Raw genomic sequence first — 13653 nt, 5'->3', positions numbered from 1 at the left:
GTGTAACAAGAGGTCCCACGTTGTATAAAATGGTTTACCCCACTCTGAACAAGCAAATAATTTCCCGTGTGAGAAGCATGTGGTGTGTGCGGTCATTCATCCAAGAAACGTTTTTCCTGTACTCTGTCCATGTGAAAGGCCTCTCCCTGCATGAATTTGTTGGTTTCCGAAGAGGTGACTTTAACACTGAATTGTTTCCCACACTGAACAAGCAAATGGTTTCTCCCATGTAAATACTTGGGTGTGACAGGAGGTCACACTTTGTACTGAATTGTTTCCAACACCCTGAACTAGGGTTATACAATAACAAAAATACTTCCCACCATAAGAGTATTAAGTAATTTATCATGATAATATTCAGCAATATATTAACACCCAACCGAAAGCAAAAAAAAGCAAAAGTCCTCAAAATTTTCACGGTCATTTATTGTGAAACATATTTCTTATACAAATGCATTTCATTCTTAATAAAATGTAAAAAAGCAAATATATTTTAGTATATTTTAATTTTAAGAATAACAAAGGTTTCAATGAAAATGTTACACTAACTACACCCACACTAAAGCCCCTTTCTTCACCATTTTATTTGTATTTATTTATAAAATGTTTTACCTGGAATTATAGGCTAAAGCAGTAAAATTCAGGGCATTATTGAAAACCCTGCTCTCTGTTTGGTTAAAATTCCGGGCATTATCCACAGTAATGCCCTGAATTTCAGCAGCTTGCAAAATGCAGTTTTCAATCTGTTTATTTCCAGCCAATCGGCTTTCAGAACAGCTGAGACAGGGCAGGGGATTGGTTTGAATTAAGTAAAAGCTCTAAGACATGGCAGGGGACTGGTCAAAAAGTTTCAGCCACGGTTTGACTCCTCCCACTCCCGAGCTGACAGATTTTCTGAGCACATTCAGTTGAATTGGGGGAAGAGACTGCAAAGAAGTAAGTGTGTTGTGTATACAGGTGCAGTGTTGTGTGTGTGTGGGGGGGGGAGGGTGTAGAGGTGCTGTGTTGTGTGTAGAGTTGGGGGGGAGAGTGCAAAGTTTAGTAAGTGGCTGCATTTTTTTATTGTGGCTGCAGTGTGTGTTGTGCTGTTGTATGTGTAGCAGCAGTTTGTGTGAGTGTAGAGCTGATGTGTGTGCATAGAGCTTGTGTGTGTGTGTATAGAGCTTGTGTGTGTGTGTGTGTGTCAGTAGCAGCGTTTATGGGTGTAGCATGTGTGTGTAGCAGCAGAGTTGGTGTATGTGTAGAGCTGCTGTGTGTGTAGAGGTTCTGTGTAGTAAGTATAGACGAGATGCTGTGTTGTGTGTCTAGAGCTCCAGTGTGTGTGTGTGTGTCTGTGTGTGTGTGTGTAGAGGCACTGTGTTGTGTGTGGTGTGCTGTTTTGTATGTGTAGCAGCAGTTTGTGTGTGAGTTGCTGTGTGTGTACGCAGAGGAGGCGGCATTGTGTGGATATAGATAGCTGCAGTGTGAGTGTATATAGAGGTGGTTTCATGTATTTACCATTTTATTTTAATAAAAAAATCTATTTAACTATACAAAAGTGTCTATTATTTATGAAATAAGCCTACATTTAGCCTATAATAGTAATAATCCCATCAGAACAGGGCATTACTTGACAATAATGCCCTGGCTTGGTTCGCCTCGGGCCTTCAACTCTTCCAGTCAGGGCATTATTGGCCAGTAATGCCCTGTTCTTCAGGGATTATTACTTAAATAATACATTGAGAGTTACCTCACGTTTTCATGTATGTCCTGGGCACAGAGTTAAGATGACAAATAATACATGGTTACAAATACAGTTACATAAGTGAACAGGGCATACATTATATACAAGACATTGCATGCACAGTTAAAGATAATATATATTATAAGCGTATGTAACAGTTACAGACCAGATTAAAATGTGAGAGCCTTAGTTTTGAAAGAACTTAAACTGGTGGTGGATGAGAGAGTCTCCGGTAGGTTGTTCCAGTTTTGGGGTGCATGGTAAGAGAATGTATAATTACCCCCACGACCCCCCTTCTCCTGTACACATTAATAGGGCATGGGGAGGCGAGGGTTAATGGGCATGGGGAAGGAGGGGGTCAAGAGGCATGGGTGAGAGCCGAGAGAAATACGGGGGAGAGAAAGGGGTTGTCATGGTGGAAGGGAAGGGGTAAGAGGCATGGCAGAGGGGAAGAGGTTAATATGGAGGGGTGAGATCACCAGCAGGAGCATTCCTTATAGCTGCATGTTATAGTCAAGGAGCTCCCAGACTTGCTCCCACTCCACTGTCTCTACCAGACCCACACTCTGTCCTCTCTCTGACACAGTCCCCACCCCCACGCCTCCCTGCCAGACCCACCCACACTCTGCAGCTGCTGATAGGAATGCCATGGTAAGAAATAATGGCAAGTATTGCGTTACCCTCCATTTTTATTACTGCAGTATTACTATGCTACTGGTATATTGCCCAACCCTACTTTGAACAATCACATAGTTTATCTCATGTGTGTAAGGCGGCTGATCCTCTGTGAAAAGCTTTCTCCACACTATGTGCATGGAAATGGTTCCTTCTGTGTATGAATCCTATGGTGGGAGAGGAGGAGGCTCATTTGAGAAAAGCTTTTCCCACACTCTACACATGTGAATGGTTTCTCCCCTATATGAGTCATCTGGTGTCTGAGGAGGGTTCTCTTAGCTGTGAATTGTTTCCCACACTCTGTACATGTGAATGGTTTCTCCCCTGTATGAATTCGCTCATGGTTGAGGAGCTCTGCCTTCCTAGAAAAGCTTTTACTACACTCTGTACATGTGAATGGTTTCTCCCCTGTATGAGTCATCTGGTGTCTGAGGAGATCACTCTTCCAAGAAAAGCTTTTACTACACTCTGCACATGTGAATGTTTTTTCTCCAGTATGAGTCATCTGGTGTCTGATGAGGTTTCTCTTAATACTGAATTGTTTCCCACACTCTGTACATGTGAATGGTTTTTCACCTGAATGAGTTATCTGGTGTATGAGGAGACTGCTCTTAATACTGAATTGTTTCCCACACTCTGAACATGTGAATGGTTTCTCTCCAGTATGAGTCCTCTGGTGTATGAGGAGACAGCGCTTAATACTGAATTGTTTCCCACACTCTGAACATGTGAATGGTTTCTCCCCTCTATGCGTCATCTGGTGTAGGAGGAGATTGCTCTTAACTGTGAATTGTTTCCCACACTCTGTACATGTGAATGGTTTCTCCCCTGTATGAGTCATCTGGTGTATGAGGAGACAGCTCTTAACTGAGAATTGTTTCCCACACTCTGAACATGTGAATGGTTTCTCCCCTGTATGAGTCATCTGGTGTCTGAGGAGGTGGCTCTTAGAACTGAATTGTTTCTCACACTCTGTACATGGGAATGGTTTCTCCCCTGTATGAAGCCGCTCATGTTTGAGGAGGGTCCTCTTGGTACTTAACTGTTTCCCACACACTGTACAAGTAAAAGGAGTCACTGATGTCTGAATCATCTGGTGTGGAAGAAGTTTCCCCTTCAGTGAGAAACCGCTCCCACCATCTGTACATGTAAAGGTTTGCTCCCTAGTGGGGACACAAAGGTGTGTGAGCAGGTCCCTGTCCAGTGAGAAGATTTTGCCACACTGACAACAGAGAAAAGGCTGAGCACCGCGGCTTCTTAAATCTCTCGCATACCTTTTGCTGGACCCATATCTAGAGTCCGTCTCCGCTATGTGCTGTACAAGGTCTGTAAAGTCACCATCATGTGGCACTGGTTCCTTGTATGTGCCCAAAATGTGGCAGGAATCATTGTTTTTTGGCACTTCTGGGCTGCGAGGAGTCAGACAGCTTCTGGATGTTTCAGAGCTCAAGTTCTGTTCCTCATTCAGGCCGATCTCTAACAGAAGTAAACAAAAAAGACAGAACAAATGTTTTCAATCTGTAAATTAAATTGTGGAACGCAAATTACAAATCCAAAACACTGAAGAATTTATTTCACCAATACTTAATTAACAAAATATATTCTTCCCCCAGGGATTTAAAATTGTGACCCATGGACATCCAATGGCCCCTAATAACTTTGGTGGTGGTTCCCGAAGGCCTGAAATGTATTTGTAGCAGCTCTCAGTGAAATCATTGATACATATATAACTTGTATTTATTACTGTATTCATTATTTAAGGATAAATGTACATCCTCCAAATAATTAACACTGAAAATGTCCATGAGAAGTAAAGTTAAGGAACTCCTGGTCTATCACATTAGTGCATTAATAATATCAACTAAACCAGACAGCAACCTATAGTGTAAAGATACTGGTTATGCCCATGTATGTATGTCTTTATTTATATAAGGCCCGCAGTGTACTCAGCGCTTTACAGCAGAAACAATACAGTACAGGGAATTATAATACAATAAGTGCAACAAACAAAATCAGACAATAGGAACGGAAATCCCTGCCCTGGAGAGCTTACAATCTAAGTGATGCAGCGACTACACTGCCAATGTAATCTTCTGCCATAAGACCCACATAAACTAAACTGATCCATTTTTTGTCATATTTTGTCAGTCACAAATACTATTCATATAATTTCCCAAGCAGGCGGACTTGGTGTAATATTTGACTCCTCCCTTTCCTTCTCCTCTCACATTCAAAACAAAGAAAAAAGGAGCACTGCAAAAAAGAAGAACTGGAGGCAAAAGTAGAAAAAATAAAAGCGTTATTGAGACACACAGCCTAAGTTAAAAGAGAAACCTGCAACGAGTTTCTCGCCATGGGCGCTTTATCAAAGAGTGGTTTCCTGAGCCTAGAGAGTGTCACGTTATAGGCACTCCCCGCCGGAAACACTGCCTACCTGTATCCCAGGTAAAAAAGTCCCATGGGAACAAAACAGTCCGGGGAAAATGTAACCACGGAAAGAAGGCCGTATAACTGTTGGGGAGAAATCCAGCAAAAGGACACAATAAAGAATACAATAACAATAAACTTACATAGACTCATAAGGACAATACAAATTAAATGAAAAAGCATAACATTTAAAAATGGATAGGATGTGGGGAGAATACAATTATCTTAGATTAAATTACCTGTAACACCAAATAATATAATATAATATAATCATGTAATAATATACATATAATAAATGTAACCTCAACTACCAAGGCAAAGAACAATTTGAATCTTGATAAAGGGAATATACAGTTAGGTCCGGAAATAATTGGACACTGATACAGGTTTTATTATTTCGGCTGTGTACGAAAATAAATCCAAGTTACAGTTAAATAATGAATATGGGCTTAAAGTGCAGTATATCAGCTTTAATTTGAGGGTATTCACAAAAAAATTGGAGAAAGGGTTTAGGAATTACATCTCTTTAATATGTAGTCCCCTCTTTTTCAAGGAACCAAAAGTAATTGGACAAATGACTCAAAAGCTGTTTCATGGACAGATGTTGGCTATTCCTTCGTTATTTCATCATCAATTAAGCAGGTAAAAGGTCAGGAGTTGATTCCAGGTGTGGCATTCACATTTGGAAGCTGTTGCTGTGAACCCACAACATGCGGTCAAAGGAGCTCTCAATGCAAGTGAAACAGGGCATCCTTAGGCTGCAAAAAAAAAAGAAAATCCATCAGAGAGATAGCAGGAACATTAGGAGTGGCCAAATTACCAGTTTGGTACATTCTGAGAAAAAAAAAAAAAAAGACCGCAGTGATGAGCTCTGCAACACAAAAACGTCTGGACGTCCACGGAAGACAACAGTGGTGGATGATCGTAGGATCCTTTCCATAGTAAAGAAAAACCTGTTCACAACATCCAACCAAGTGAAGAACACTCTTCAGGAGGTAGATATATCATTATCCAAGTCTACCATAAAGAGAAGACTTCACGAGAGCAAATACAGAGGGTTCAGCACAAGGTGCAAACCATTCATAAGCCTTAAGAATAGAAAGGCCAGATTAGACTTAGCCAACAAATATCTGAAAAAGCCAGCCCAGTTCTGGAACAGCATTCTTTGGACAGATGAAACTAAGATCAACCTGTACCAGAATGATGGGAAGAAAAAAGTATGGAGAAGGCTTGGAACGGCTCATTATCCGAAGCATACCACATCATCTGTAAAACACGGTGGAGGCAGTGTGATGGCATGGGTATGCATGGCTTACAATGGCACTGGGTCACTAGTGTTTATTGATGATGTGACAGAAGCAGCCGGATGAATTCTGAAGTGTATAGGGATATATTGTCTGCTCAGATTCAGCCAAGTTGATTGGACGGCGCTTCACTTTACAGATGGACAATGACCCAAAACATACTGCAAAAGCAACCAGGAGTTTAAGGCAAAGAAGTGGAATATTCTGCAATGGCCAAGTCAATCACCTGATCTCAAACCGATCAAGCATGCATTTCACTTGCTGAAGACAAAACTTGATGCAGAAAGACCCACGAATAACTGAAGATAGCTGCAGTAAAGGCCTGGCAAAGCATCACAAAGGAGGAAACCCAGCACTTGGTGATGACTGCTTGAAGTCTGGAACGCATGGACATTGTATGCAAAGGATTCTCAACAAAGTATTACAAATGAACATTTTATTTATGATTGTGTTAATTTGTCCAATTACATTTGAGCCCCTGAAATAAGGGGACTGTGTATGAAAATGGTTGCAATTCCTAAACGTTTCATACGATATTTTTGTTCAACCCCTTGAATTAAAGCTGAAAGTCTGCACTTCTATTGCATCTCGGTTGTTTCATTTAAAATCCATTGTGGTGGCGTACAGAGCCAAAATTATGAAAATTGTGTCAGTGTCCAATTATTTCCGGACCTAACTGTACATAATGAATAAGATGTAAATAAATAAACCACACTGAGAAAATTGCCACATTAAGGAAACAATACTACTCATCAAATGTGACTAGAGAGAGACACATATGTATCTCAATGATAGAAACAAATGAATATGAAAAACACACACATATAACCTGAGAATGGGCAAAGGAATAATATAGCTTAGAGAAAATGTTTTAGGTCCCATTCTGTATTAATCCCAAAAGGGGATAGAGTATTAAGTGAGTGGAACCAAAATATCTCACGCTGATTAAGCTGTTTAATTCTATCACCCCCTCGTGTAGGAACAGGTATAGATTCAATCCCCTCGTGTAAGAACAGGTATAGATTCAATCCCCTCGTGCAGTGACAGGTATAGATTCAATCCCCTCGTTTAGGGACGGTTATAGATTCAATCCCCTTGTGTAGGAACAGGTATAGATTCAACCCCCTTGTTTAGGGACAGGTATAGATTCAATCCCCTCGTGTAGGAACAGGTATAGATTCAATCCCCTCGTGTAGGGACAGGTATAGATTCAATCCCCTCGTGCAGGAACAGGTGTAGGAACAGGTATAGATTCAATCCCCTTGTGTAGGAACAGGTATAGATTCAATCCCCTCGTGTAAGAACAGGTATAGATTCAATCCCCTCGTGTAGGAACAGGTATAGATTCAATCTCCTCGTATAGGGACAGGTATAGATTCAATCCCCTCGTGCAGTGGCAGGTATAGATTCAATCCCCTCGTGTAGGGACAGGTATAGATTCAATCCCCTCGTGCAGGAACAGGTGTAGGAACAGGTATAGATTCAATCCCCTCGTGTAAGAACAGGTATAGATTCAATCCCCTTGTGTAGGGACAGGTATAGATTCAATCCCCTCGTGTAAGAACAGGTATAGATTCTATCCCCTCGTGTAGGAACAGGTATAGATTCAATCCCCTCGTATCGGGACAGGTATAGATTCAATCCCCTCGTGCAGTGGCAGGTATAGATTCAATCCCCTCGTATCGGGACAGGTATAGATTCAATCCCCTCGTGCAGTGGCAGGTATAGATTCAATCCCCTCGTGCAGGAACAGGTGTAGGAACAGGTATAGATTCAATCCCCTTGTGTAGGAACAGGTATAGATTCAATCCCCTTGTGTAAGAACAGGTATAGATTCAATCCCCTCGTGTAGGAACAGGTATAGATTCAATCCCCTCGTGCAGGAACAGGTGTAGGAACAGGTATAGATTCAATCCCCTCGTGTAGGAACAGGTATAGATTCAATCCCCTCGTGTAGGAACAGGTATAGATTCAATCCCCTCGTATAGGGACAGGTATAGATTCAATCCCTTCGTGCAGTGACAGGTATAGATTCAATCCCCTCGTGTAGGGACAGGTATAGATTCAGTCCCCTCGTGTAAGAACAGGTATAGATTCAATCCCTTTGTGTAGGGACAGGTATAGATTCAATCCCCTTGATTCAATCGCTGAAAAATGAAAGGTGGACAAGTTTCCCAATGTACAATGTGTAAAATGTTTGGAAACTGGGAGCATCTGATCTAGTTTTTAATAGAACGAATGTGCTCCATAATTCTGACCTTCACTGTTCTGAATGTCCGCCCAACGAATCCTCGACCACAAGTGCTGAAACCATTTTGGAGCTACCAATGTTCAAACCTCAATAACAATAATATCCTCAATATAACCTTAGACAAATGATTTTTTCATTAGAACAGGTATCTTATAATTGTATGCACGTGTAGCCCCCTGTAAACAGCACAGGCTATACCTATCTTCCTTCTACTGTGGTAAGTCCTGTTAAGATCAGGCACCAGTATTCATCATGGGTTTTCCCCCTTGATAGCCCTGCCCTGAGTGGTAGAGGCAGGTCTGGACTCTGCTGCAGGCGTGAGCAAGAGAGGAGGTCCTGCTGACGTCACGAAAGGTGGGGCTAGCTCTACATTTAGCGGCCAACTCCTGTAAGTGGGTGGTTGGAGTTCTGTCAGGCTGTGTTCGGTTCGGTCAGCCTGAAGTGAGGAGTCGGGAGTAGGAGGAGACCGCGGCCTCGGCGGCGCAGCCGTGCAGGAGCGAATAGACTCCGCCACTTTGAGTAGAGCTGACAGAGTTATAGATCTGGTGGACCAATGCCCCTCACCCCCCGGCCTGGGGTGATGGGGAGAATTCAAGCCCCACCGTGAGGATAACCTCGGGGGAGGGCCACGGGTTATTGAAGCCCCAGCCCAGACCATCCTGTCGGAGGAAAGACTTGGAGGGAAGGAGAGGAGGAAATATCTGTGTGGGAGGAGAGCGGAGTAACTAGCAAGGCTTTGCTATTGTCATTGCGGCTGCTGTACGCCGCTGCATTTTGGGAGTCGCTGATCTGCCAATAAAGAGACTATCCTTTGTACCAAAGTCTGTGTGTGAGTTGGAGGTTATCACCCTGGGAGCGAAAGGGTTCTTCTATACAGGCCTGTCCCATATTCCTGGGAGTATAGAAGATGGAGGCGCTGCACCACTAAGAGATCATGGAGGCTACCACCCCAGAAGCCGGGCCCTGGCTCCCCAATACCATCGCGGGAAGCTCAGGCCCTCCTGTTCCTCACAGGTACGCACCACCACCACGAATGTAATCCGCCCTCATGCACCCTAGACACCACCGTAGAGTCGGGGGAGGGGGGAAGCAGGGTTACACACGCTTTAAAATTATTTCCCAAAATATTGTACACATTTCAGTCCATTTTTAAACATACTGAATAAAGACAAGTGAGGATGTAAGGGTACTTACCACAAACAGGAAATGCATCTATTTCTTCCTTTATTGGGGTCAGATGTTCCCCTGTGTCGGTCTCTTCTTTCTCCGATTTAATCTCTAACCTCTCCAGCACATCCACTGGGAAACCTGGCAACAAGCAAAGGAAAATCCATCCTGTAAAGCTGGGAGTGGGGGCGCTTCTTGTGATATCACCTCCTCTGATATTGGTATAATATAATACCTCTTGTAAAGAAATGTATTACTAGCCCTTCTGGCAGAAAATAACAGAGGTGAAGATATATAATCTTCTTACCTGCTGGTGGTTCTATAAAAAAAAAACAGATTAGTTTGGGTGTTTGACTCACATAAATGCAAAATAACCTGATATTCCCCCTTGCAGATTTCAAAGACACCAAAAAATCTTCTCTACTCACTTAAAAAGCGGGGATCCATGCTGGCAGTGGGCAGTGCTGCCCTGGAGGTGCTGGCAGTGGACAGTGCTGCTCTGGAGGTGCTGGCAGTGGGCAGTGCTGCTCTGGAGGTGCTGGCAGTGGACAGTACTGCTCTGGAGGTGCTGGCAGTGGGCAGTGCTGCTCTGGAGGTGCTAGCTGTGGGCAGTGCTGCTCTGGAAGTGCTGGCAGTGGGCAGTGCTGCTCTGGAGGTGCTGGCAGTGTGCAGTGGTCCTCTGGAGGTGCTGGCAGTGTGCAGTGGTCCTCTGGAGGTGCTGGCAGTGGGAAGTGTTCCTCTGGAGGTGCTGGCAGTGGGCAGTTCCGCGCTGGATGTGCTGACAGTGGGCAGTGCTGCTCTAGAGATGCTGGCAGTGGGCAGTGCTGCTCTGGAGGTGCTGGCAGTGGGCAGTACTGCTCTGGAGGTGCTGGCAGTGGGCAGTACTGCTCTGGAGGTGCTGGCAGTGGGTAGTGCTGCTCTGGAGGTGCTGGCAGTGGGCAGTGCTGCTCTGGAGGTGCTGGCAGTGTGCAGTGGTCCTCTGGAGGTGCTGGCAGTGTGCAGTGGTCCTCTGGAGGTGCTGGCAGTGGGCAGTGGTCCTCTGGAGGTGCTGGCAGTGGGCAGTTCCGTGCTGGATGTGCTGACAGTGGGCAGTGCTGCTCTGGGATGTGCTGGCAGTGGGCAGTGTTGCTCTGGGAGGTGCTGGCAGTGGGCAGTGCTGCTCTGGAGGTGCTGGCAGTGGGCAGTGGTCCTCTGGAGGTGCTGGCAGTGGGCTGCGCTGCTCTGGAGGTGCCGGCAGTGGGCAGTGCTGCTCGGGAGGTGCTGGTAGTGGGCAGTGCTGCTCGGGAGGTGCTGGTAGTGGGCAGTGCTGCTCGGGAGGTGCTGACCGGAGGTTACTTAATCTATATGTGTTGGGTTTTAGAATGTGGGAAAGAGCAGTGTAATAAGCGCTGATGCGGTGACTGTGAAAAGTGACACAAAATAAGTGACAGTATTATATACAATATGCTTTACATTTACATCCACACGTATAATACAAGTATTGTAAACACAATAAGACAGTCTGTCTGTGAGTGGGATTATTGGCTTTGCATCGCATCCCAGGCTATGTTTAAAAGCTGTGTTTAAAGCAGCAAGCATTGGCTTAAGGGTTTTCCATGTAATAATGGACTTGACAAAAGGTGGCACTGTGTGCTCATTTGCATGTAATTTCCCAGAATCCCTTGCTGCAATATATATTTATTTTGATTTTTTTCTAAGCAGGGTTATGTGAAATAATTATATAAACTTACGCAAGATGGAATTCAAAATGAGTTAGTATGTATCTTCTGTGCTAGGGGGAAGAATGCTAAAAAGGTTGGAGGAGATTTTAAACTAGGATGGAGTGGGGAGGGGAATAAAACAGATAATGAACTAAATGGAATAGGAGGATGATACAAGGTGGTATGGAGGTAGAATGGGGGCAAGTGCGACTTTGACAGGCAGTGAGACACCCATAGTAAATACAGATAATACTAGAAACTTCTAAAGACTAAACCAAGTGGGTGCAGAAAGGAAGGAGCAGATAAGATAATAGTACAGGCTGAAAAAAAACTGAAATGCATGCTTGCTAATGCAAGAAGCCTTACAGATAAAATGGGGGAGCTTGAATTCATAGCTGCCAGGGAGCAGTATGATATCATAGGCATTACTGAAACATGGTGGGATGAAACTCATGACTGGACAGTTAATTTAGAGGGTTATTCTCTTTTTCGGAAGGATCGAACAAATAGAAGGGGAGGTGGAGTATGTTTATATGTTAAACCGGATCTAAAACCTATTATAAGGGATGATGTCTATGAAGGGAATGATGAAAATGTAGAGACTTTGTGGATAGAAAGTAGCAGTGGAGGTAAAAGTATAAAGAAAATGTTTGTGGGAATATGCTACAGTATAAACCACCAATATCTGTGAGATTGAGGAAGCTAAAATACTTTTGCAAGTGGGGAAGGCATCAAAACTAGGTCATATTTGCATAATGGGGGATTTTAATTATCCAGACAGACTGGGGCAATGAGATTAGCGTTACAACAAAAGGAAACAGGTTTTTGGGGGTTCTTAAAGACAATTATATCAAACAATGTAGAAGTAATAACAAATATTCAAGTCCTGGAACATTTGGGTAACAGTGATCATAACATGGTCTCATTTGAAATAAATAATCAAAAAACAGATTACTTGGGTTCAACTAAGACCTTACACTTTAGAAAGGCAGATTTTAATAAACGGAGGTCTTACCACAAGTGTCACGTACGACCCCCTGCTAGCTCGCGACCTGCATACAGGACAAGGGTTAATACAGACGCTCGCAAGCGCACCCACTCTTCACCCACTCAGGGGTTGCTCAAATGGGTTATATCTCTCCTCAAACCGTCCCAATATACCACCGCCACGAACAGCACACAAGTGAGCACGTGACTTTAGATATGCAACCAGGGTAAATAAACAAAGGCTTCTCTAGCAACCCCCCTTTCTCCTCTGCAAGGAACCAGCGAGTTAGCATTAACCCCCTACTCAATTGCAAATCATAACCATCCACTGCCACCACCTGAGGTTATGCAGATATGATAAAAGATCTTAGACTAAAATATCCGCCAGGGCCTCAGGTCCCTGTTTATTATAGGAAAGACTATGCACTTTAACATAAAATCAGTTGTAGTAACATGTGCCCGAATTTAGCAAGTTATTCTCTCCAGCGTGCACAAAGTTCATTCAGAGCCCAAAGCATTACTTATTAAATGGTTTAATATATATAATAATACAGTGCTTGAATTACAGAAAAGGTATTACAAAATAAACATACAATTACAATATAAGGCAGAACAGCTTCTTAAAATAAAAGGGGTAAGACAGAAAATCCTATACAGTACATTACCACATGCTATGGACTTTTCCCAGAGAGGCGCTGGTTCAGAAGATGAGGTCTGCCATGCTATCCAAACATGCCCCATGTCAGATCTGCTGTTTTACAACCTGGCCCAGACTGAAGAACAATTCTTTCTTAGGGCACCTTCATGAGCCCACCCCTTCTACAACATACCTTGAAGCTGTTCTCCCCCAACCCTGTCTGTAGACCTTGATTAATTCAATTGACACCTTGAGTGGGCCATCCACACGGACCCCCCTCCCCAAGTAAATCCCTTTGAAATTCAGAGCAGTTCAAAGAAACAGTTCTGACCTGTTTCAGACTCAGCATTTTGTATTTTTCTTAAAAGTGTAGCTCATTAACCCCTTAATCACCAGAGGGATTAAAAATATCTCATGACAAGTAATACACTGGGATGATGTTTTTGCAGGGAAAAATGTAGAAGATAAATGGGCAGTCTTTAAAACATTGCTAGAAAAGCACACTTATTAGTGTATACCCTTGAGTAATAAGTAAAAAAGAAATAAGTCACAACCAATGTGGCTAAATAAACAGGTAGGGGAGGAAATGGACAAGAAGAGGAATGTAACAAACATTGCAAAAGGGCAATCAAATTAGCAAAAATAGATAATGAAAAAAGGATTGCAATAGAAAGTAAGATCAACCCTAAAATGTTCTTTAAGTACCTTAATAACAAAAAAAACGAGAAAAGAAAATATAGGACCCTTTCAGTGTGAGATGGGTAGGCAGATTATTGGAAATA

General features: G+C 43.2%; 1 protein-coding gene across 1 annotated transcript; it reads right to left on the bottom strand.

The window, feature by feature from the left end:
* Positions 1–275: 275 nt before the first annotated feature.
* Positions 276–10881, bottom strand: LOC142473289 (uncharacterized; the record flags this gene model as incomplete). The annotated part of the gene is made up of 4 exons (XM_075580492.1): positions 276–3561; positions 3673–3874; positions 9575–9688; positions 9976–10881. Coding segments are annotated over 4 exons (2255 nt in total), but the record flags the coding sequence as incomplete, so codon positions are not given.
* Between the last annotated feature and the right edge of the window lie 2772 nt (positions 10882–13653).

This window comes from Ascaphus truei (genome assembly GCF_040206685.1).
Source record: "Ascaphus truei isolate aAscTru1 chromosome 2 unlocalized genomic scaffold, aAscTru1.hap1 SUPER_2_unloc_6, whole genome shotgun sequence".
Lineage (NCBI taxonomy): Eukaryota > Metazoa > Chordata > Amphibia > Anura > Ascaphidae > Ascaphus > Ascaphus truei.
The sequence above is the reverse complement of the archived record's forward strand: the minus strand, read 5'-3'. Positions and strand labels throughout refer to the sequence as shown.